Source organism: Podarcis muralis, chromosome 8 (genome assembly GCF_964188315.1).
Source record: "Podarcis muralis chromosome 8, rPodMur119.hap1.1, whole genome shotgun sequence".
NCBI classification, from domain to species: Eukaryota; Metazoa; Chordata; class Lepidosauria; order Squamata; family Lacertidae; genus Podarcis; species Podarcis muralis.
The window spans coordinates 834,108-858,791 of record NC_135662.1 but is presented as its reverse complement, the minus strand read 5'-3'; the positions used below and the strand labels follow the sequence as shown (position 1 = coordinate 858,791).

The following is a 24,684-nucleotide window of genomic DNA, read 5'->3' as shown; positions in this document are numbered from 1 at the left end:
ATGCAGCAAAAACAGGGGGAAATGTGGTACTTCCGTCCGTCTGGTCATTCTACCAAAAGTCAAATCCACATGCAAGAATGATCTGTCTGCCTCCACCCCTTGCAAAAGAGAAACAGGTCCCTTTCAAAGGGCATTTTGACTCTTAAGGTGGCCCAGAGGCATCCGACCTTGCAATGGAGAGCCCCGAGGGAGTGCCTAACCCTGGCAAGTCCGGCAGCTGCTTTCAAGCCTCCAGCCGTCTTCCACAATGACCAGGAGGCCGAATCCTGCTTTCCCACCAGCTTGACAACAGGAATATTGTTGTGCAGCAGAAGCTCTTCTGCATGAATCTGCCACGTTCTGTTCTATTCCTAAGTAGAAAATGCAAAGGCCGACGCCTGCTGCATGCGGAATAAGGGTTCCTTGACTTGGTGCCGGCTCTACAGCAATCTCAACGCATATTTGCTCTGCATTAACGGGGAAGACAAGCACACAGGCAGGCTGGCCAGACAGTATTATGAAACGCGAATCATTCTGCTAGCCTGGTCAATTTATTTTCTGTCATATTTTACTCTGTCGGCTGCTGGCTCCCTCTCCTCTACTGCTAAAAAGTACTGAAGGGGCAGAATGCTTGGGGGGGGGGGTATTCTGCATAAGCAGCCCATATGGACAGCGTTCTGCAGTGCATAAGCAAGAGAAATCTCATGCAGCTGTAAAATTTGCCTATGTGTCTAAAGGGGGGGCAAGTCAGGAATCCCGCACCCCTGAGACGCCATCCTTGCAGGAGTCCCAAAGTTAATTAGCCGACTTATTGAAGCCATTAACTTCAGTGAGGCTACATTAAAAAGCTTCCCTTTGCAATTGCAGAAGAGTTGCGGGTGCAGGAAAAAAGCCAAGCATAATACGTAGCTGGTCAAGGCAATTTCCAATCTATGGGTTAGGGAGAAATTTCAGCCAGGAGAAGTGGTTTGTGTCAGGAGGTGCAGCCCTGGTCAACATAAACTCAGTCCAAACGCACCTGAACTGCCCCTTTAGAGATCCTCACCCATCAAACTTCTAGGACTCTTGGCCTGGAAACTGAAAGGCGAGAGTCGCCTTGGCATATCAGATTCTTCCTGCAAACAGAGCTACAACCTGCTTTCTCCTCCCTCCTTCAACCGCTGTTCTGGCTGCCTTATACAGAGTCAGGCCATTGGCCCATCTGGCTCCATATTGTCCACACAGACTGGCAGCAATGGCTCTGCAGGTTTCGGGCAGCGTTGTCCCCCAGCCCTACTTGGCAATGGGTGCAAGGAGGATGGTTAATATTGATATGCTGTCTTCTCCCCACTCCAGGTGGCTTACACAGATAAAACAGAAAAAGATAAAATCACAGAAGAGACCATCGTTAAACTGTAATTAAACATTAATAGATTAAATAAAACCTAAAAGGATCAATTAAAAACACAGACAACAATAAAAATATCACAACACCAGTCCTTTCCTCAAAAACAATCAGTTCCTGAAGGCCTGGGGGAATAAAAAAAAAAAGGTCTTCACCTGCCAAGGGAAGGACAGCAAGGAGGGAGCCAGCCTGGCTTCCCTAGGAAGGGAGTTCCATAGTTCTCTGGGGGCAGCCACGGAGAAGGCCGTCTCCCAAGGCCTCATCCAGCGTGGCCTGTGAGGGAGAAGGGCCTCCCCCAGGAATCTGGGCAGGCTCGTATGAAGGAATGTGGTCTTTCAGACTGAACATGGGGCCCCCTCCCTGCCAGGCTGATGCTGTGCCCCTGAGCCCTGGCACTTAGCCTGGCATTGGGCTCCGTCTTCTCCTTCTGGCTCAGCAGGAGCCCCAGGAAGCCACCAGAAACCAAGACCACTGTGCCCAGCAAGCAGGTGGGGACTGGGGATGTTGCCGGCTGTTAACAGCGCTGGCGAAGAACTAGTCAAAGTGCAACCAGAAACCATTCACAGTTTGGAGCACGAGAGAAACCTGACTCTCCTGTAAATGCATTTGGAAGGGTGGCTAGGAACCTAAAACTGGAAGCCGTTACTTTTGCCCTGACCAAGTCTAGTTAGGCAAGAAAACCTTAAATTGGAGGTTGTGGGGGAGGCAGATGACTGTCCCATGGAACTCCACTAAGACCAAGACCAATGGCTGCAAGCTGAAGGCGTCAGTAACCTCTGAAGCCCCTAAAAGTGATATTGGCTTTGGAAAAATTGCCCCCAAAGCCCCCGAGCCTTTTACCTGCACACAAATACACAGAGACACACCAGTCCTGCCTTCCATGGTTCTGCAGTACTTACGTTTCACCCGTGACTCAGACATCCTCCTTGTCTTTGGGTTTCCAGCCCAGTGAACCGAGTCCCACTGCCCAATGTGTGAGGTTCCAGAAGACCCTATTTTGGTGCCGGAGGAGGAGGACACGCTCCCGGGCAAATGCCTCTCGTAGTCTGGGAGCAAAGGCTAAGAGTCACTGCTCAGCTCCAGAGCTGGAAGGGCCAGAGTTCATCCTCCGAGACTCAAGGAAGGGGCGGGGTTGGGAAGCCCCCAGTGAGCCAATTCCCAGTTCCACAGAGACAACCAACAACCAGCGGAGGAGCTCTATGTCTCCAGATCTCTGGCCATGTCCAGACGACAGGTAACAATGGTTGTTGCCTCCAGCTCCCTCATCCTTTCAAAGCGAACGTCCAAGAAGAAGACGCAGGAGGGCACTGGGTTCTGAAGCCGCTTCCTTCTTTCTTGCCTGGCCTGTGAAAACGACAAAAGCTCTTAAGACAGGTCTTCACACATGCTCTTCATGCTCACGTCTATTCATGTGCCGGCCAGCTCATTGAAATGGGTTTCATTGAGGCAGGAGAAGCAGAAGTAACTTACGGGCCAAGCAAGCTCACAGCAATTCAGCTGCATCAATATTTCTGGGAAAGGGAGTGGTTTGAAAAATGAGTGACACAGAAGCGGTGCCTTTCTGGACCAGGGTGTCCACTGAAGGCAGCATGCACAGCTAAAACCAGAAGTCAAAACACAATCCTGGCCCACATCAGAGAGGCAACCAAATAAGCCACACAATTAGCATTATTTGGAACCTGAAGTCTCCGAAGCACAACAGAATTTCCCTTCCTCAGACACTTTGAATTCGTACATCACCCCTACAAGAGGAGCGCCATGAGTAATAATAATAATAATAATAATAATTTATTATTTATACTCCGCCCATCTGGCTGGGCTTCCCCAGCCACTCTGGGTGGCTTCCAACAAAATATTAAAATACAGTAATGCATCAAACATTAAAAGCTTCCCTAAACAGGCAAGTAAAGAGAGTAATGAGAAGATGCCCCCATCTCCCTTATCCAGGTTCGCTATGAAAAAAGACACAAGAGATGCTTTCAGCAGAAACTAAACATACGGGACCCAAATGGCAAGGAAGCAAACTCTCCCACTAGTCCACTGCCTTCTCCATCAAACAGAAACAGCCAAGGCCCATTCAGCGCCTGCAGTCCATCCATCAAACTAGCCCAAGGCCCTGACATCACGCATGACACTGACAGACACTAGATATGCAATGAAGCCACGACAGAAAGAAGGGAGTTGCATACAGATTGTGTAATTGTCAAGAATCCTCTTGACAATTAATAGCTAATTGGTTTAAATTATTTGCCCTAACCTCCCTGGCTGATAGAACATTGGTGATAGAACATAGATAACAACTTTAGAAGTTGTAAAATCGGTGGCTTCACTCAGCAGCCGCTTCACCCTCTCCGCCCCTGCGCAACCAAGCCCAGAAATGGCGCAAGAGCTTATCCTGAAGGCAGCACAGCTTCTCCGCCACACTCAGTAATCGGCCCCTGCATCTGGGATTAGAGAGAGGGGTGTGAGCACTGAAACCTCCGTTTCAAAGCAGAGCACCATTTAACTGGCCTCTGGCTCAGGGAAATGGCAAGACCCAAGAGTCCTGCAGACAGAATTTTAGGAGAACCCGAGATTTATCCCAGCCCCCCAAACAAATCCCAGGCTGCATTCTGAATGTAGCGGGAGCCCAGCAGGTGAGGAAAACCCCAGAGAAAAACCCTTTGCAAAAGCCGCAAGGAATTTCCAAGGACTTTAGAGGCTGAGACCTCTAAAAGCGGCACCTCAAACACTACAGCTGCTTGTGGTGGAGGATAAACTCTTCCTGCATCTGAGGAGCTGGACCCCAGGCCCCCCCAAAGCTGCCCTAAGCCTGCCAGCCTGCGAGGGGCACCACGGCCTCCTCTTACAGCAGCAGACTCCAAAACCAGGGCTCTGGAAGCTGCAGACATCGCAACCTTGAGGACGGAAGGAGAAAATGAACATTTCTGGAGGGCTCTTTAAATGCACGGAGCCGTCGGGGGATGCAAGAGGAGAGGGGGGGGCAGAAGAGAATTTGCAGCTGCAAAGCAGAACCCGGGAAGGGGAAGCCCCGAGACGCGCCGTCCAGGGTCGGGACGCCGAGCCAGCGGAGCAGCGGAGCCGGGGAGAGAGGAGGCAGATCGGGGCGACGGAAGGGGGGGCAGAGGCTTCTCCCTTCCCGCGCCCCCTCCCACTCCAGGCACCAGCCGCGCCCTGGAAGAGCCCGGGCAGAGGGGCACGAAGCCGGGAAGGGGCGGAAAGGAAGGAGGGTCTCCGGAGACCCCGAGCGGACCGGAGCCCCGAAAAGCTCGGGGGGGGGGAGGAGGCCGCTGAGCCCCCCCCCCGGACACCTGGGTCCCTCCGCCGGCTGCCCAGGAAAGGAGGGAGGGAGAAGCCGAGGGAGCTGCAGCCGAGGGGGGGGGGGGAGAAGCAGCCGCAGCCCCCCCCCGCCTTACCTGGTCCGCCTTCCTGCGCGTCTCACCTGCCCGCCTGCGCTTCCGGGTATTTAAGGCCCCGCCCCTCACCTGCGGGAGGGGGCGTGGCGTGGGGGAGAGGCCCCGCCCCCTGGCGATCTTCCCCTAGAGGTGCGGGGAGAGCCAGGCGCTGGCGGTTCCCTTCGACGCCGCGCCGGAGGGGCAGCCCGGGGCTGGGGGGGGGGGGGACAGGTGGGAGCGAGAGGCCCCCCCCAACCCCGCATTGCACCCCAGGAAAGAGGCGGCTCCGGTCTCCTCGCGGGAAAACGCAACGGAGACAACGTCCTTTGATTAGAATCGGATCAAAAGCCGACCAGGGCTCCGCTTGCTGCGCCTGGAGGGGGGGGGGGGTCTCGGCCGGTGATGTGGAGCCAGAAGGGGCTGCACCCCGAATCGGCGGAGAAGGAGACAGGTGCAAGGGGGCTCCTTAAGTGACAGCAAGGAGGGGCGGCATGGGATGCCCCCGACGGGCGCTTGATGCCCCTCGTGCAGCTTGGGGACGGGCGAGCCGAGCCGAGGGTCCTCTTCTCAAGGACGCCTGGCAGGAAGAGCGGGGTCGGGGCGGGAGGGGGCCAGCGCGGCAGAAAGCCCTCCTGCCCCCCGGGCATCCCTCGGCCCCCGGGTCCCTGGGCGGCCAGCCAGACCTCCTGCGTCAGGAGCCCCCCAGGCAACGTGCCAGGGCCGCCCGTGACGCCGGCGAAGGGGAAGCGGGCAGCAGAGGCGCCCCGGGCCGAAGAACGGGGCATTCCTAGAAGAGGAGCTGGAAAGGGCTCCAAGGGTCATCCATCCCAACCCCCCGCCAGGCCCGGGTCCCGGGTCCCCAGCCTCACCTGAGCCCGAGCTCGCGCATATTCGCTCTCGGGGGAAAAGCCGCTTTCTCCCCGGGCAAGCGAGAAAGGAGAGCTCAGCTGGAAGCAAGCGCCCCGGCCCCGATTTCCCCGCTTGCCCCGCTCCAGCCGCAATCTCACCGGAAGTGAGGGCTCCCTCATTTCGCTTTCTACCTCTATGGAGCTCTCTCACGACTCCGCCCCTTTCCTCGCGTAAGGCAGAGAAACCGGCGCATGCGCAGTGAGGAGTAAGTGCCCCGCCCCGCCGCCGCCTCTCTCTGGCTGCCTTGTCTCGTGACGAGCGATGCGGAGGGAGGCGCCGCCCCCTCCCTTTCGCCATTGGCTAGCAGACCCCCGTCGCCCTCGCTATTGGTCCGCCCCGCACAACGTGGCCCGAAGGTGCCCGCGCGGCGGTTTGCGAGGAAGCGCCCCGGTCTCCTAAAGCCATTGGCGGAGAGGGACGCCCGTCACTGAGGAGACACCGCCCCCCGCTGAACCTCTTGCAGGCGGGGCCAAACTACAATTCCCAGCATCCCTGGCCACTGGGTCCTGTTAGGTAGGGATGATGGGAGTTGTAGTCCCAAAACAGCTGGAGGGCTAAGTTGGGCCACGCCTGTAAGGAAGAGGCCAGTCCGGACTCCGGCCAGGCGGGCGGCGGAGGCGGAGGAAGCCCTGGGGTGGGGTGGAGGCCGCCCAAAGGCATGCAAACAAGCACACACACATATATATATTTCTCTCTCTATATATATATACAGTATTAAAATCTTTTTAAAGTTTTTTGGCGTGAGCCGCCTTGAGCCCCAGCTGGGCTAATACATATATTTATTAATATTACATATATATATAAACGAAGATCGTGGCCACTGGTCCCATCACCTCCTGGCAAATAGAAGGGGACGAAATGGAGGCAGTGAGAGATTTTACTTTCTTGGGCTCCATGATCACTGCAGATGGGGACAGCAGCCACGAAATTAAAAGACGCCTGCTTCTTGGGAGAAAGGTGATGGCAAACCTAGACAGCGTTTTAAAAAGCAGAGACATCACCTTGCCGACAAAGGTCCATATAGTAAAAGCTATGGTCTTCCCAGTAGTGATGTATGGAAGTGAGAGCTGGACCATAAAGAAGGCTGATCGCCGAAGAATTGATGCTTTTGAATTATGGTGCTGGAGGAGACTCTTGAGAGTCCCATGGACTGCAAGAAGATCAAACACATCCATTCTTAAGGAAATCAGCCCTGAGTGCTCACTGGAAGGACAGATCCTGAAGCTGAGGCTCCAAGATCGTGGCCACCTCATGAGAAGAGAAGACTCCCTGGAAAAGACCCTGATGTTGGGAAAGATGGAGGGCACAAGGAGAAGGGGACGACAGAGGACGAGATGGTGGGACAGTGTTCTCGAAGATGCAAGCATGAGTTTGACCAAACTGCGGGAGGCAGTGGAAGACAGGAGGGCCTGGCGTGCTCTGGTCCAGGGGGTCATGAAGAGGCGGACACGACTAAACAACATATATATATAAAAGCCGCCTCGAGCCCCAGCTGGGCTAATACATATATTTCTTAATATTTTTTATATATAAAAAATAATGTGTATATAATTATTATTATTAGCCAGGCTGGGGCTCGAGGCAGCTCATGCAAAAAAGCTTAAAAAGTGACAGTCACATAAAATTCCTCTTTCCCTGAATCGAGTTCAAGCCCCATCGAGGCTCTTCTGGTTCCCACTCGGACTCCAGAGACTTTCCCTGCATGCTTCTTCGCTGGCGGGGTTGGCGCTGGTGCTCCTCAAGCAAACCAGTGCCAGGAGAGGGGAGGTCTGGCTGGAGTCGCCTTCCTCCCCCCCCCCCCCCCCAGAAGGGGCAGGGAAAGCCGTGGTGGCTGGGCTGCCCTGTCACGTTTCTGCAAGACGCCAAGGACACGTGTAAAGGACTTAAAAAGAAAAGAGGGTCACGATGCTCTTTTGCTGATGCTTCAAAGATGTGGCAGGTTCCCCCCCCTACACCCCCCAAAGGTGCCCTCCTCCTCCATGGTCTCCCCAGAAAGACGGAGGCCAAGGACAGGGTCCCCTTTAGTCCAGGGGGCGCTTCTAGGCCCCAGACGGACCAGCTTGGCTGCTCATTGATGTCCCCACTCAGCAGAGATGGACCCAGCAGCACAGGGGTTAGCACTGCGCAGCCCATGGAAAGATGGGAATTCTCACAAAAAGGACAACATCCTCGGGCTGATGCACAAACTTTTTGCCTGGCAAAGGTGCCGTGAAACTAAAATCCTTGCCTTAGTGCTACAGTAGGGAGTAACAGCTCACAGATCCTCTGGCCATATTTTTGAACATTTTACTCTCTCATGATTCAGCACATGCTTTCAAAATCCAGTGAGCTCCAGTCTTGGGTACAGTTCAGAACCCAGAACAGTATGTGCAGCATCTCTGGAATAAGTTAAAACTATACGCCGTCATCCTACCATTCAGTCCTACCGTAAAATAAAGTCATTCTGCCGTTCTGGAAGAACCACATTGCACACATCGCTAGGAAATACATTTCAACCTCCCCCCACAAATCCTCCGGCTTTTTGCTTTTTTGCAAAGGAAAATTAACAGACGAATAAATGCTTTGATTCCTCCACATAGCTCCTTCAGAAAGGCTCCTTTCCTCATCCCCACACGCCAGAGAAGTTACTTAGGAAGCATGCTTAAAATCATGTTCAACTGCCGTTACACTCGAAGGTGGTTAAAAATTGGCAAAGAGGTGAACTTCCCCTGCACTGTTTAACAAATAAGAACATGGCCTACGAAGAAGAGGGTTGGAGCTCGGAGGAAGAGGATTTGTCTTGGATGCAGAAGGTCCCACATTCACTCCCTGACATCCACACTTTCAATAAATAAAAGCTAAGAAGACAGTTGCAGTTCAGGGAGTTCAGGCAGCCCCATGTTCAGTCCCCAGTGGCATCTCCCCTGGATCAGAAATGCTGGAGAGCCATTGCTGCAAGTCAGTATAGAATATAATACTGAGCTGGATCAGGGATGCAGGTGGCACTGTGGGTGAAACCACTGAGCCTAGGACTGGCCGATCCGAAGGTCGGTGGTTCGAATCCCCAGGACGGGGTGAGCTCCTGTTGCTCTGTCCCTGCTCCTGCCAACCTAGCAGTTTGAAAGCACGTCAAAGTGCAAGTAGATCAATAGGTACCACTCCGACGGGAAGGTAAACGGCGTTTCCATGCGCTGCTCTGGTTCGCCAGAAGCGGCTTAGTCATGCTGACCACATGACCCGGAAGCTGTACGCCGGCTCCCTCGGCCAGTAAAGCGAGATGAGCGACCCCAGAGTCGGCCACGACTGGACCTAATGGTCAGGGGTCCCTTTACCTTACTGAGCTGGATCACAGACCCAGCGAGGTCTGACTGGTTACAGAGCAGCTTCCTTTGTTCCCAAGAGCCCTCTTCAATCAGACTCAAGGCTCACTGGGTTCAGCCTCCCGTTCCCTGCAGTGGGCAGCTAGGTGCCCCAGAAAGCACACAGGCAAAATCCAGCTTGTAATACAGTAAGAGACTATATACGTTTAAAAATAAGCAATAAAATAGAAGTGGAAATCCATTTGAAGGTTTAAAGCAGACGTGCTGCAGGCCACGTGAATTCCTGTGATCCGTGGACCACTTTTGTTCTCGTGGTGTCCATATTCTGAGCCTGCCCTTCCCCAACCCCACATCCAGCAAGCACTGGCGGGTCAGATCCCAGCAGGGATCTCTCCAATATATTTGATCCATCTTGTGCTGACTGAGGTTGCTATCTGACACAAAGATCAAACACTCGTTCTTACTTGGGATTCCTGCCTGAAGCAAAAGCGTGCGACTGTTTTTCACCAACCTCTAAGCAAGAGGGAGCTTCAGCTGATGGCACCAGCTTCCAGGAGGAGATGGTGGCATCAGCACACAGGTTCTACTGGGATGCCCACTGAATCGGCCAGTTAGTAAGTGCCGGTTGCCGTCCTTAATCCGTGTTCAGAGTCTGTTCTCTCCACGAGCCAAGTTTCTGTCGAGAGGCATCTTCCAGCCCCAGAGAAGAGAGTGGGGGGCTTACCTTGCCAAGGGAAGGTGGGACCCGATCAGAGCTATTAGATCGGGACCTCAGATCTATTGCTAACTTGCCCACAGCAAGAGGAGTCTTGCCTTCCTTCTTGGCCCCCCCGTTTTCGTTCCTCCAGGGAGGGTTTGGCTGTCCTGCCTCCCTCACCGCTGCAGGAGCAAGAGAGGAAGAAGGAGAAATATATCCAGTGCTGCAAGATTGCTGTGGACCTGCCTCTGCGCAGGAGCGCTCCCAGAGAAGAGGCCGGGAAGGACCTCTGTGCCACCTGCTGGAGCGGCTTGGAAATGATTCCACAGATCCACACGGATCCTCGCTTCAGGGATGATCTATATTCTGTCGTAGCACAAGGCTGTGACGGTATAGGGACATGTTTAGGCTGCCAAAGTCACAGAAGCTGGGGAGGCTTGGCACCTGCTGTGAATGCGTCAGTTTTGCTTGCTGCTCCAGGCCCTGCTCCAGGGTGGTGTGAGAGCTGGACAGAGAATATAGGGAGCTGTCTCAGGCCCTTGGTTCATTGACACCAGTATTGCCTACACTGACTGGCAACAGCTCTCTGGGGTTTCAGGCAGGATTCTTTACCAGGCCTCCCTAGAAATGCCAGGAACCAAGACGGAGACCTTCTGCATGCCAAGCAGGCCCTCCGTCACTGAACTGTGGCCACAGGAACCGGGAGACCCGAGTTCAAATCTTCCATCAGTCGCCAGGCTCACTGGGCCACTCACTGCCAACCGTCCGTTCTAGGCAATAACAATAACTCAAACAAACGACCCACAACTCACCTGGCTTCTGCGACTGCCCACCTGAGAAGCAGCCCTGCGTGTTGTGAAGCAGCGATGGGCTCGCCGCTGCCTGTGCCCTTTGCGGCTGCTGCCTGTGGGGACCCCGGTGGGAGTGACGCAGGGCAGCGCCTGCCCCCCTCCCCGAGGCCGCAGGTTCTAAAACTGCTTGTTACGCCTCGGTTCTAGAACTCTGCCTCTGGAATGCTTGTTCCGCCCCCGTCACTGTGGAAACTTCTGCATCTGAATAGCAACAAGGACTCTCTGGTCTTGCCCTTCCCTCTGCTCGGCCAGTGGCAGCCAAACCACTCAAAAGATGCGAAGGGGGTCGTGCTAAGAGCGAGAGAGAGGCCGCCATTGGGGTGCTTTCCCTGCCTTGTGGAGCTGATGTGTTTGTCTGGACTCTGGTTCCTCTGGAGTTTCCTGCCCGCCTGGGTGCAGCCCCTTCCCCTTGGCCTGTCGCAAGAGAGGGTCCTCCTTGCCGCCCTCCCGAGAGAGCGAGCCGCGGGCCATGAAGAGCTTCTCTAAGCGCGAGGCGGACAGGAGGACGTTCCTGGAACAGGTTCGGGAAAGCAAGGAAAATGGCTACCTCCTCTCTTCCAAGAAGATAGGCTCGGGAGCCTTCTCCAAAGTCTACCTGGGTTATGCCACCCAAGAGAAAATGATGCAGAACTACAAGCTGGCCTCAGACCTCAGGAGCAAGCGGCACTCCATGGTGGGCACAAGAGCAGGGCTGGGAGGGTGGGAGGTGGGGAGTGCCAGCGGGTGGGGGCACCAGGAAAGAGTCTTACCCAGCAGAAGACTCGCCACGGCTTGGCTGGCTCCCCTTCCTCCCAAGAAGCCTCCTTCAGGCTCTGTTGTGGAACTGCCCACTCTGCTTGCCGCAGTTCCTACAGCAAGCATTGGCCTGCTGGGTCCGGCCAAGCCCACCATCCAGCCCACCACCCTCTTCTCACAGGGGCCAACCAAGGTGACCATTAGGGGAGCCCACAAGCCGTTTCTGAGCACAGCAGCAACACACGCCAGGCTTGTGCTCTCCAGCGACTGGCATTCAGGGGCACAATAACTGCCTCCTGCAGTGAAGGTAGAACCTAGATACTGTGGAATACTAGTTCCAGCCCATCCAGAACCAACTGGACTGCTGGCTCCGAAAGGGATGCCCAGGAGCGGCACCATGAGTGAGCTCTGGAAGGATTCTGGGCACCCGCCACTGCCCAAGGATGTTAGCTGTGGTCACTGACCCTGGGACAAGTCCATGCCCTTGGGCAGCCCACAAGCAAGCGATTAATTCAAAAGACACCTGGAAACTGTCACGTTTTCCCCAGCCTATCTTCTTTCCTTCCTTTCTTTGCCCCAACCTGACCAAATTGTTGTGTGTGCAGCTCTCATCGTTGGGTCTCTATGCTTTGTGGCAACATCCTCCCCTTTCCCTCATACAAACACCTCCACACCCCAGACTGAAGGCACCTGTGCAAGAGCGGGCGTCTGGATGCTTCTCTGCCTGCCTGCCTTCAGCCCAAGACAGTGCATCTTGGTGCAGCGAGTGCCAGGCCAGCCTGGGAGGGTTGCTCACCCGCAGGGAGATTTCCCCACAGGGAGAATGGAGTGTTGTGAATGGAGTCCAGCCAGGAAGACCTGCTTCCTGAATTAAGAAGTTTGGAACAGACCTGCTTCCTAGACATGGCTTTGTACAGCTGATCCTCACCTGCCCACAGACACCGGTGGGCTTCCATTGTGTTGGGTTGATGCAGGAAGCGGCTCCCACCAGGAAGTTGCCCTTGCAGGCGAAGGCAGAATGGCTCAACTCACACACACTTCCTTGAGCTCCACCTTCAAACTCTGCTTTCTCTTTTCCCAGGTTGCTATAAAGATCATCTCAACGGCAGAAGCACCTGTAGAATATACCAAAAAGTTCCTCCCAAGAGAAATCTACTCCCTCAATGTGACCTACAAGCATCTTAATGTGGTGAGTCCGTGGGGGGCCTGCACTCGGCCATTTGTGCTTTGGACAGGAAGTTTCACTAGTTCCACCTGCTGACCTCACCCCCCCCCCCATGTCAGGTGTGAAGGACAACCTGTAATTCAGACGCAGGCTTTGCAGACCCAGAGAAAAGAGAAGCTGGCCCTTCAAAGCCCAGCCCCAAGACAGAAATCCTTTATTTCCCAGGGACATTTATAGAACTGCAGCCTTAACTAGTGAGTGAACACCCTGCGGCTGACTTCTTATGCAGTAGAAACTGGGAGGATATTCTCACAAATTTGACCCCCAAAACTCAACGCAAGGCTTTGGATTTTGCTCCCCACCCGGATGATGCGCAGAGGACACTGGTTGGTGCAGAGCAGCCCTCACTCACGCCAAGCTCCCTTTGAGCATCCCAGAGTCTGCGCATGTGCATTAGAGCGGCTGTCACCTGCATGGCTGCTCTTTGCCACAACATCCAAGACCACAGGGGCTGACCCTTCCGCGGTCCTTGCGTCCAGACAGGTGGCAGCCATTTGTGTCATTCATGTGGCACATCTTGCATTGCATGCCTTGCACTCAGGCAGTCAAGTGTGCCGCAGTTCTAAAGGATAATGGGAGTATCCAAACAGTTCCACTAGCATAGGCACTTTTAAAAAATAATAATTTTGTATTGGTTTTTTCACTAATTTATACGTTTTAGCTTAACCGTTTAAAACATTAAAATACAAGGTCCTTTTGACCCTTCAAACCTCCCTCCCTCCCTGGGTTCCATGTTCAAGATCAGCTTTGCTGCATCTTTTACCCTATTAAATTCCTGCCAACTTAGCAGTTCGAAAGCACGTCAAAGTGCAAGTAGATAAATAGGTACCGCTCTGGCGGGAAGGTAAACGGCGTTTCCGTGCGCTGCTCTGGTTCGCCAGAAGTGGTTTAGTCCTGCTGGCCACATGACCCGGAAGCTGTACGCCGGCTCCCTCGGCCAATAAAGCAAGATGAGCGCCGCAACCCCAGAGCCGGTCACAACTGGACCTAATGGTCAGGGGTCCCTTTACCTTTATTTATTAAATATCTATAATTTTCATTAAAAATTCACATTACAACAATTTTAACTGTTTACAGTGATCTTCTAAAAAAGTTTAAAATGTACTCCAGTCTTTTAAAAATACTTGATCTTCCTGGTTTTGGACCTTCCTCGTCAGTTTCACCATCTCTGGCAGCTTCATCTGCCATTCTTCCTTGGTTGGTACTTCTCCTTCCTTCCTGGCATAAGCACTTTTGTCTGTTCAGCAGAACTTTTGCTCCTCTCCCACCGACCCTGCACAGGTCTGGGTTCTTTCCCCAACATTTTGGGGCACAGGCGGGCAGAGGAAAGGAAGGCGAAGCTCCTTTGCACAGGCAAAAGTCCTTGCGCTCGTGGAACTGCTTAGCTCAGTGGATGCCAAACTCTTTTGGGTCCCCCATCCTCTTGGGCAGTCCACCTGGGTCCCCCTGTGATGAGGGCCGGCTGCTCCCCTGCAGATCCAGCTCTACGAGATGTACCGGAACAGTAAGCGCACCTACCTGGTCCTGGAACTGGCCTCCCGGGGAGACCTCCTGGAGCACATCAACGCCACGTCGGACAGGAGGGAGCTTCCTGGGCTGGAGGAAGAGGAGGCACGAAGGCTTTTCCGGCAGATTGTCAGTGCCGTGGCACACTGCCACAATGTCGGCATCGTCCACAGGTGACAGAAATGGCTGGGGGGGGGGGAGGGAAATAGCCGGGAGGCGGTGGCAGGGAAGACCTCCAGGGTCACACCCAGATTCCCTCTCGGGAAGAGGAAGGCAGCACCCAGGGGTCCAGCCCCAGAGAAAGGGGCTGCCTTCTTGTCTTTCTGGGCCGCGGTGGGAAATGTTTTTTTAGGCTAAGAGTTTGTTTTCTTAAAATATGCATCACTTCCCGCTAAAAATCAACTCACAATCCAAGGACAGCAATAAAATCGCATCACAACATCCCAAAAGCTCTGCTGTAGCAGCAGCAGGATCAGACCAAATGTTGGGGGGGGGTCATGTGGTGCAGCCTCCTGTTCCACACCTCCCCTTGTTCTGCTGTAAGACGCCCAGAGTGGCTGGGATAAATACCCAGATGGACAGGGCATAAATAAATTATTATTAATAATAATAATAATATTATTCTGGCTGGTGACTGTGAGATGCCCCAAAGGGAAGCCTGAAAGCAGGACCTGAGTGAACAGGCATAACAACAATAACAATAAGAACAATAACAATAACAATTTATTATTTATACCCCGCCCATTGGCTCGTTTTCCCCAGCCACTCTGGGCGGCTTCCAACACAATATTAAAATACAGTAATACATCAAACATGAAAAGCTTCCCTAAACAGGGCTGCCTTCAGATGTCTTCTAAATGTCATATAGTTGTTGTTCTCTTTGACATCTGATGGGAGGGCGTTCCACTGGGAAGGCGCCACCACCGAGAAGGCCCTCTGCCTGGTTCCCTGTAACTTGGCTTCTCGCAGGGAGGGAACCGCCAGAAGGCCCTCAGAGCTGGACCTCAGTGTCCGGGCAGAACGATGGGGGAGGAGACGCTCTGGGTGCTGCTCAAATTCCCAGGAAAACAGAGTGTTTGGCCTGGCACCAGAGTTATGATAAGTTTAGTGCACCGGAACGGTCTCCCTGGGAAGAGCATCCGCAGGTCCCATTCCCAGCTGGGAACCCTCGGGGGGGGGGGGGGGAGGCTGAAGCGATTGGAGAGAAAATGGGCAGGAGCAGAGACAAAATTGGGCTGAGCCAGGGGCAGGACTCCGGACTCCAGGGGACATTCTGACCATTTCAAAACCAGGTGTTTCTACACCAGTTCCCACGTCTTTCTATCCGTTGTCCAGGCAGGCAAGAGGCAGTGTCTCAGCTGAAGGACACATTCCAGCCAGGCAAATATAGATGGGTGGGCAGAGCAGTCCGAGGAGAAAACGTGGCTCAGAGTCCCAAAGAGTCTTGCTACCTGAAAGGCTGGCTGCATTTTAAAAAAGTTTTGGAAAACTATGATGATATATGCATATAACTGTATCCTCTACACTGCTTGTCCTTCAAGAACAGATGAAATATAAGAGGGCAAAAGTCCAAGAAGTCATTAAGCAAAAATATGTGGTGCAAAAGACATAAGGAACACTAGTTATCTAGCTGAAATGGTAAAGATAATAGTTTGCCCAGCTTCCTATAACTTTCATTTATTGAATTTATGGGTGAAATCCTAATTAACTGTGTTGTGAGACATTTCTGCAGTAGTCATTAATAAAGTTTTATAGCTTTGGAAATGGAAAAAAATATATATGAAAGGCTGGCTGCATTTGGTCCTCAGTCCTGAGGCGCCTCACTCCTAACTTGCCGTCTTTCGCAAAAAGAGCCCAGAACACACAAATATCGCTTTGAATTCAACTTCCTAGTTCTACCTTCATACTCACCAGTTTTGGACTGATACACAGATTGTTTAATAGCCCAAAAGGGCACTGCAGTTCTCCACACTTTCCAGGATACGACTCATTCGAGTGTTTTCAAGTTGGCCTTCATTCTGACAGCACTGAAGGGCCAGGAGGACTCTGTGCAAAACAGACCCAGACAGCCATGCAAACACAGCTCGTTGCCCGAGGCGGGCTCTATCATTTTGTATTATTCTCTTTTAGCTTTTCTGCCTGTGGCCAAAGATTGCAAGGCAGGCAGGCAATGTCTGCTGGGTGTTTCAGAGCGATCTTGTGCGCAGGCCTGAGCACTGGGCATGGGCGCTTCCTCAAGCATCTCTGGTCCCCTCCAGCAGACATGTGCTGCTTCGCCTTCTGCCCCAGGGCTCCAGCAGAACCAGATTGTTGCAAAAGCCCCAAACAGCAGTTGAAAATAAAGAAGGGAAACCTGCAGATTGGTGTGATTCTTTGCAGCAGGTCTGTTTCCAGGCTCCTCCTAGTGCTTACTAATGAGTCTGCAAACTTCAGTGCGCATTCTCGTTCTTCCTCCATCTGCACACCTGCATGCTCTCATGGTGCACCTGGGTAAGTAGAGAGAGCAAAGATCTGTAGCCCATTGAAGCTCCTTTTTGTTCCCTCAGAGACTTGAAATGTGAGAACATTTTACTGGATGAACGTGGCTTCATTAAGCTGACTGGTGAGTTTCCTTCTATGGGGACAGAGAGAGCGGCCTCCCATCAGCCAACATCATTTGTTTATGTCAAGTGAGCACTGGGTTCAAAATACAGCAGCCAGTAACCCAGATAAGGGAGCCATGGCCAGAGGACCTCAGGGCATTCACTTAGCGAAATAAGAGCATGTTTTTAGGACATCAAATTAGGCTCTTCCTTTTACATAAAAGGAATGCGGGTGGCACTGTGGGTTAAACCACAGAGCCTAGGGCTTGCCGATCAGAAGGTTGGCGCTTCGAATCCCCGCAAGGGGGTGAGCTCCCGTTGCTCGGTCCCTGCTCCTGCCAACCTAGCAGTTCAAAAGCACGTCAAAGTGCAAGTAGATAAATAGGTACCGCTCCAGCGGGAAGGTAAACAGTGTTTCCGCGCGCTGCTCTGGTTCGCCAGAAGCGGCTTAGTCATGCTGGCCACATGACTTGGAAGCTGTACGCCGGCTCCCTCGGCCAATAAAGCGAGATGAGCGCCGCAACCACAGAGTCGGTCACGACTGGACCTAATGGTCAGGGGTCCCTTTACCTTTACCTTCTACATAAAACAGCCATTTCCCTCCTTTCAGCACCACGACATGAGGGCTCACCGTCCGCCCACCCACCCCAATTTTAATGTTTTCAGAAATTCAGCTGGGACACACTAATTCCGTTGTGAGAGGTATATAGAGAATTTATGACCCCAAAGCATTTCTGTATCTCTCTCAAGGGAAATTGGACGGATAAAATCTGCTCGGCAAAGCTGCATCCTCCAGTTGCCTCAAGTGAATTAAAATGGAAGGATTTATTGGTCCTTATTGGCAGAGGCTGCGGAAACATCAGTCCCAGAAGCAGGATCTTCTTAGTGGGAGCTTCTGCCTCCTTTTATCAGCTGTGGAAACTTCCCTTTCGTTGCTCCCACTGCCCCACCATAGGCGCCGACTCCATGGGGCTTGAGGGGGCCCGAGCCCCCTCAAAAATTCGTTTGGGGGGGCTCCGCCCCCCCAATAATCTCCGGCGCCCCTCCAGCAGAGCGCCATCGCCGCCCCTCCCCCAGCCCAAAATGCACAGGGAGGGGCGGGCTGCATGCCTCCTGCCCTCCCTCCCGAGCAAAAGCTCCACCCAATTTCCTTTGGAGCTGATTAATAGGCGCAGCACGCTCTCCCCTATTCGCTCACGAGGAGGCGGCGCCACTTTATTTGCATATTCATGAGCTTATTTATTATTCATGAGCTTTCCCGGGCCCCCCCAATATTTTTTATAAGTCCGCGTCCCTGTGCCCCACCCAATTCCCCAAAGCAATAATGACCAGCTGGATGATGCGGCTGAGGGACGCAGCCCCTAAAACAGCCATTTGCTTTCTTATTTGTTTATTGGTTTGTTTGTTTGTCTGTCTCTCTCCTGCCTTTTTCCCTGAAAGCTTACAGATAAAAACAAGAAAAGCAGCTGAAAACCTGGAAAAAACAACAATAAATAAACAATAAGCCATTGACAGAATTAAAACTATATTCATATATACAGTGGTACCTTGGGTTAAGTACTTAATTCATTCCGGAGGTCCGTTCTTAACCTGAAGCACCACTTTAGCTAATGGAGCCTCCTGCTGCTGCCGAGCTGCCGGAGCACGATTTCTGTTCTCATCCTGAAGCAAAGTTCTTAATCTGAGGTAATATTTCTGGGTTAGTTGAGTCTGTAACCCGAGGTACTACTGTATTCATATATAAAACCGGTTTAAAACATGCCACTAACTACGATGAAAACAGCCCAACACCAGCTCTTTGATTAAAAGCAGTCCATTCCCCAAAGCCGGTTGGAACAAGGAAGTTTTCGCCTGCTGGCGGAAGGACAGAAAGGAGGGAGCCCCCACCCAGCTGGTGCCTTCCAGGTGTTGGGAGCCCAAAATGTCTGGAGAGCCCGAGGCTGGCAAAGGCTCTTCTCAGCTGCCAGATGGAGAGCTGGTCTTCTTCTCTGCCCCCGTTGCAGATTTTGGGTTTGCCAATCGCTATTCCCTGAAGAATTCCCTAATGAACACCTTTTGTGGCTCCGTGGCCTACACGGCCCCTGAAATCCTCATGAGCAAGAAGTACAATGGGGAGCTGGCTGACCTATGGAGCCTGTGAGTACAATTTGGGGGCAGAACTGCAGGAGCACGTGGGGGGGGGCACCAGGGTCATGCCAGGTATGGGGCCTGGGCAGGCACAGGCAACAAGCCAGTGCTTAAAGGGCTGCGTGTCTCATTGGTTAGAGAGCATCTGCTCTGCAGGTAGAAGGCACCTCAAGGCAGGTCTGGAAATATCCTGTAAGGAACGCTGGAGAGCCCTTGAGGCAGCCAGGGGAGACCATACTGGGCTAGATAGACCACTTTGGCCTGGCAGGCAAGACCTACAATGGATGCTCTGGCCCAGAGAGGAAGCCTCTTGCCCTGGGCCAGCCGGCACTTGGGCTGGTGGTGACCCCTCTCTGAACTCCTCCTTCCCGCAGTGGGGTGATCCTCTACGCCATGGTGACAGGGAAGCTCCCCTTCAAGGAGCGCCAGCCACACAAGATGATCCACGTGATCAAGCAAGGACTGGCTTTCCGACAGCCCATCTCACCAGGTAACGGCGTGGCGACACACGGCTCTGCTGCAGGGGCCGCTCAGCTGGGCCCACATCTGCCACCCCAGCACCCAAGAAGAGGGGGAGACGGGCGCGCCTTCTTGAAAACCACTAGGAGGACATTTTTAAAATGCCATTAGAGTTGCACTTCCTTACAACTCTAGAGCCCCGAGGCTGCTCTGCAATCTCCATGTACTTTGCAGAATCTCCTGTACCGCACTTGCAGAATTCCCTGTCGGTGGTCAGGAGGAACAGCAGCACCACCAGAGCCACCCTCAGCCAGTGCCAGGGAAGAGGATGCAGCCGCCGCAGACCCATTGCCTGGAGCAGCCCCTTCCCACTGGCACCATCACCTCCAAGCAAATTCTCGCTGGAGCTAGAGTCAAGTCAAAGCAGGCAGTGCCCAAGGCTGTGGCCCCAGGGCTTTGCTCCTCCTTCCTCTTGTGCAGGGGTAGGCAAACTAAGGCCCGGGGGCCGGATCTGGCCCAATTGCCTTCTAAATCCACCCTACAGATGGTCTGGGAATCAGCGTGTTTTTACATGAGTAGAATGTGTCCTTTTATTTAAAATGCACCTCTGGGTTATTTGTGGGGCATAGGAATTCGTTCATTTCCGCCCACAAAATATAGACCGGCCCCCCAGAAGGTCTGAGGGACAGTGGACCGGCCCCCTGCTGGAAAAGTTTGCTGACCCCTGCTCTGGTGTCTCAAGTTCACCCAGTGCTTCTGGCCCTGCTCTAGACTCTGGCAAAAGCCACATGGTCATTCACACTGCATCCCAGTTCTGTCAGCCTGACCACACGCATCAGGCTTGCTGGCATCAGTGGTTCCTTTATAGCGTTTCCAATGGAGGCATCTGATCACGGGGCTCTACAGCTACCTGCACTGCGGGCATGTGATTAGTTCCGTGCCCTGTGCCAGCCCCCCTGCCCAGAGCTACATGGCAGGCCGAGCCCTGAAGCCTGGCAGGGTGTCCCAGAGGCAAAATGAACCCCACTGCAGGATGCCAGTGAAGGGGTGCGGCCACAACCCCTTACCCTGCGCCAGAGGGCGCAAGGACAAGATGCAGGGCTGCAAGCCAGCCAGCGGCACTTGAGACTCCACAAGGGAAATGGAGGCAGATCTCCTGGCCCAGGCACTGCTCACTCCCTGAGCCCTCTGCTCTGGGTCTCACCAGCTCTTCTCCCTGCTGCAGAATGTCAGAACCTGATTGAGGGTTTGCTCCAGCTGAAGCCAGCTGCCCGCCTGGGCCTGCAGCAAGTGGCCACGCACCGATGGATGCTGCCTGCCACGTCGGCCATCTTCCACCGAGTGATGAGCTCCATGGGGGTCCACCCGGAGTGCAACCTAAGCCCAGAGAAGTCCCAAGCGGCACAAGGTAAGCGGACAGGCCCTGGCCCCCCAGCTGCCCTCCTGAGGGAAGCAGATAAGGACAGGCAGGACAGACCCACACACCATCACCCAGGGAAGCAGGGAGTCACCCTGCAGGCGCAGCACAGCCTCTGCCTCTTTGGGTAACAGGGAACCCTGTTCAGGAAGGTACAACAGACCAGGACTCTGTGTGTGTACAGAGCTGCCCTGTCCTGGGCACCGTTTCTGGGCCAGAAGCTCTGCCCCCTGCAGGCAGCCACCTCCAGGAAGACCAGACCCCTTGGGTGGCAGCCAGGCCAGAGCTTGGCAGGTGAATGAACAGGGGCAGCTCTTCCTAGCCCTGGGGCATAACGGGGGTTCTCCTGCCGTCCTGCTCCTTAGGCTGGGCTGAGGCTGACAGGGAAAAGAAATACCCCGGGGGGGCTGCAAATGGGGGGGGGGAGTGGGGAAGTGAAAAGGTTCAGAGTTATGGGGTGACCTGGGAAGGCTCCTTTTGAGCCAGTGTCGTAGCGTGGGTTGCTGGCACCCGGGGCGGCCAAGCGTTGTGCCTGATATGCCCCTTCAGAAATGTGTGTCTGGGGCCACGGCCCCCCTACCCCCGTTCTGACCCCCTTCGCCTGCAGCTGGTCTCCTCGCAGAAGCAGGAGTCCTTGCAGAGCCCCTCGCGAGCCCCGTGTGTTGCGGGCTGGAAAGTGCCCACCTCGTCGGGCAGAAAGGGCGATGCAGCCCCCGTGCGCCCTCCCCGCTGCTCCTCCGGTAACCGGCTTCCCTTTTTGCAGTGGAGACCCTGGGCGCCACGTCGCAGCTGCCGGACCTGGAGAGCTCGGCCAAGGCGTCAGAGGGCGCCAAGGAGGGCCAGGTGCGACCCACGCCGCGCGCAGCTTCGGCCACGGGCGCCTTCCCGGCGCGGGCGGCCAAGGCGGCGGCCGAGAAGAAGAGCAGCCCCGACGGGGCGGCCGGCGCGGCCAACTGCATCCTCCAGCTGCCCTCGCCGCGCAAGACGGAGCGCCCGCCGCGCCTCTCGCTCTACCGGCCCAGCCTGCTCAGCAGCCTGCAGCCCTTCCACCACCTGCCCAACTTCCGAAAGCCCGGCTCGGGCTTCTCCACCAGCGCCTACGTGAGCAGCAAGCGGCTGGCCGACAAGGTGCCCGGCAGGGCGGCAGCGCTGGGTGCGGGCGGCGGCAGCGGCAGCGCGGGCGGCTCGGCCAGCCTCTCCAAGCAAGTGCACTCCCTGTACACCATGACGCCTTGCCCGTGAGCCGCTGCCGCTGTGCGCCGCCGCGCAAGTCCCCGCGCAAGCTGCAGCCGTCCGCCCGTCCGTGCGCCCGTCCGGTGGGGCCGGTGCCTCCCCTCGCCGCCTCCGGCCGGGGGACGCAGTGCCCAAGGACCGGATGCAGTGAGCACTATTAAAGATTATTCAGAGTCCCTCCGCGCTGCTGCCTGCTCGTGTGTGCCCGCGCAGCACCGACCGACGGCCGACCTGGGACTGAGGAGGCGCCGCCACCGCCAGGGAGCCCGCGTGCTCCTGGCTCGACCGACTGTGCGTCTGCTGTTTTCTCTATATACAACAGTGTATCCTGGCTTGGCGTGGCTCTTCTTGCCGTGTGTGTGCGCGCGCAGAGGGGCAGGGGCACCCCCCCAAGGCGCCTCACGGGAGGAAACTGGCCCCCACTCCCCCCAAAAATGGAACCCGTTGCTCGCAGGCGCCTCTGCATTCATGCCCGGAGCAGCTCCCCAGTTTCCCCAGGGCAGCCCATTCCCACGTGGAGGTTGCATGCGGGGCATTCCGAATCCTGCCCCCGACACCCCCTGGAAAAGGCCAGGGTTGCTTCCTGTCTCCTTTGCATCAGGAGCTGCTGCTGAACCAGCCCCACAACACAGCCTGGGGGGGCTGGTCCCTGCTCAGGGCAGGTTTTGTTTTTTCCAGAAAGGAGATCTCCTGTCCCTCGTCCCCGGCCCCTCGCTCCTCCTTCCCAGGGATCCCTGTCAGCTTTTCAAAAACTTCCCACTCGCTTGCCTGGCTCAGATCTTCTTGCAGTTGATTCAGCCTCTTCGAAATCCACATCTTCAAATAAACGCAGCACAGACCCAGCGGAGACTGAGCTCTGCAGTCCATTCAGGCCCCTGGTCCCAATCCACCTTTTAGGGAATCCACCTACAGTGGTGCCCCGCAAGACGAATGCCTCGCAAGACGGAAAACCCGCTAGACGAATGGGTTTTCCGTTTTGGAGGCGCTTCGCAAGATGAATTTCCCTATGGGCTTGCTTCACAAGACGAAAATGTCTTGCGAGTCTTGCCATTTTTTCCCCGCCCCCCCCCTTTTTCTAAGCCGCTAAGCCGCTAATAGCCTTTTAGCCACTAAGCCGCTAAGCCTTTAATAGCCGCTAAGCCGCTAAACCGCTAATAGCGCTAATCCGCTTAGCCGCTAATGGGGTTGCTTTGCAAGACGAAAAAACCGCTAGACGAAGAGAATTGCGGAACGGATTCTTTTCGTCTTGCGAGGCACCACTGTACTGTATTTTTCGCTCTCTAAGATGCACCTAGTTTTTGGAAGAGGAAAACAAGAAGAAGAAAAATCCTAAATCCCAGAAGCCAGGACAGCCAGCGGGATTGCTGCACTGCGATCCCGTTGGCTGTCCTGGCTGTCCCCGCCAGGGGATGAAGGCTCCCCGGGCAAGGGAAAAGCCCCAACACACTCTCCACGCGGCTCTTTAAAGGGAGCGCTGAGCAGAGCCTCCCGCCTGCATTCGCTCCATAAGACGCACACACTTCTCCCCTTACTCTTTAGGAGGGAAAAAGTGCGTCTTATAGAGTGAAAAATACGGTATTTCAGACCCTGGAAGGGGCAGAGAGAAAAGAAAGGCAGCCAGCGGCTTCATAGGCCAGTGTTGCCGGGATCAAGGCTGGCCAGGAAAGAGTTAATCACTCCCTCCTGTTGAATCCCATAGGACCACCACACCTCCCTGTGGAGCCGCTTAAGGGATGCCCTCATTTGCACCCCTGCAATACATGTCCCCCCTGGCTTGGCCCTCCAGGCCATCCAGTTTCTGCTTAGCAAGAGACACAGAGAATCTTTCTCCCGCCCTCAACCTGCTCCCAGCGCTGCCCTCTGCCTGCATCCCGCCAGCTGCCACAGGCCAGGGTTGGACCCAATGACCCTCAGGGTCCCTTCCAACTCTACCTGAGCCCCCTCACCTGCCTGGAGATTCTTCCCCATTGAGCCACAGGAGAGCAGCTCTGTCGGATCAGACCCCTCAAGTCCCAGCCAGCCCAGAGTCGCCTTCCCTCCCGCACACAAAGGCAGCATCAAGGAATTGGGGAAGGGGCCCTTCCGGAGAGAAGATGGGCGCCTCACTCTCTCCTAGCGCCAGAGCTCCTGGGCAGCTCATGAAGCTGAGTGCTGGGCGGTCCAGGGCAGACGGAAGAAAGGCCTTCTGGGCCCAGCCCAGGGTTGGACTGTGGAACTCCCTCCCCCAGGCAGAGGCAGAGACAGCCACCCATCTGGAGGGCTTTGAAAGACAAATCCATGGAGGAGTCGGCTGTGGATGGCTACTATCTGAAGGCTGCAAATGCTACTTTGTGAGCTACCAAGAGCCTCATGCAACTAAGAGCAGCCGATAAGATTGCTCTCCCTTGGTGGCCATCCAAATGGGAAGCCTTGGACAGGACTCTTCCCCCCTCCCTGGGCAGGAAACAGGCAGCTCATCACTGACGGACCAAGAAGGCAACCTAAAAATGGCCCCGTCCTTTCCGGGCTCAGAGCAGCCTTCCCCCACCTGCTGCCTTCCAGATGTTTTGGACTACAACTCCCATCACCCCCAGGGTTGTAGTACAAAACACGCAGAAGGCAGCAGGTTGGGGAAGTCTGGAGGAGAACATCCTGGAAGGGGTCCTTGTGCTGAAAGGCAGCCCAGACATCGCTGGTGTGGATCACAACATAGAGGGGGGGGGGGAGCACATCCGCCATTGAAGCAGACACACTGCTTGGAAGGAGGCTGGGGGGCAAGCGGCTGGGGGGGGGGGGGACACCTATAGCCAGGCAGAACTGGCCAGACCCACAGGGCTGTCTTCTTGCTCAGACTCCAGAAGGAGGGCAGGAACCTCAGAGAATCAAATGCCATATACAAACTGGGTC

At 54.8% G+C, this 24,684-nt stretch overlaps 2 protein-coding genes across 8 annotated transcripts in view; one reads left to right on the top strand and one right to left on the bottom strand.

The window, feature by feature from the left end:
* MROH1 (maestro heat like repeat family member 1) overlaps positions 1–9,453 on the bottom strand; it is a 58,431-nt gene extending 48,978 nt beyond the window's left edge. For 4 of the 7 annotated variants that reach the window (XM_028735927.2, XM_028735937.2, XM_028735936.2 and 1 more), the window contains exons 1-2: positions 4,780–4,892; positions 2,263–2,707 (exon numbers count right to left, since the gene is read on the bottom strand). In XM_028735927.2, the coding sequence (XP_028591760.2) occupies positions 2,263–2,284 (22 nt within the window). In that variant the 5' untranslated portion in view covers positions 2,285–2,707; positions 4,780–4,892. Of the gene's footprint in view, positions 1–2,262; positions 2,708–4,779; positions 4,893–5,627; positions 5,766–9,430 lie in introns of those variants that run through there. The other 3 variants (XM_028735930.2, XM_028735928.2, XM_028735932.2) reach the window with 3 other exon arrangements.
* Positions 9,454–10,456: 1,003 nt separating this feature from the next.
* Positions 10,457–21,827, top strand: LOC114600130 (testis-specific serine/threonine-protein kinase 5-like). The gene is made up of 8 exons (XM_028735942.2): positions 10,457–11,187; positions 12,331–12,438; positions 13,951–14,153; positions 16,527–16,582; positions 18,566–18,698; positions 19,064–19,179; positions 20,374–20,556; positions 21,329–21,827. The coding sequence occupies exons 1-8, from the start codon at positions 10,984–10,986 to the stop codon at positions 21,805–21,807; spliced, it is 1,482 nt and encodes a 493-aa protein (XP_028591775.2). The 5' UTR covers positions 10,457–10,983; the 3' UTR covers positions 21,808–21,827.
* Positions 21,828–24,684: the final 2,857 nt, after the last annotated feature.

Coding starts and splice junctions, on each gene's coding strand:
- LOC114600130 (XM_028735942.2), top strand. CDS start 10,984: ATGAAGAGCTTCTCTAAGCGCGAGGCGGACAGGAGGACGTTCCTGGAA. Junction 19,180..20,373: donor CCGACAGCCCATCTCACCAG/GTAACGGCGTGG, acceptor TCCCTGCTGCAG/AATGTCAGAACCTGATTGAG. Junction 20,557..21,328: donor GAAGTCCCAAGCGGCACAAG/GTAAGCGGACAG, acceptor CCCTTTTTGCAG/TGGAGACCCTGGGCGCCACG.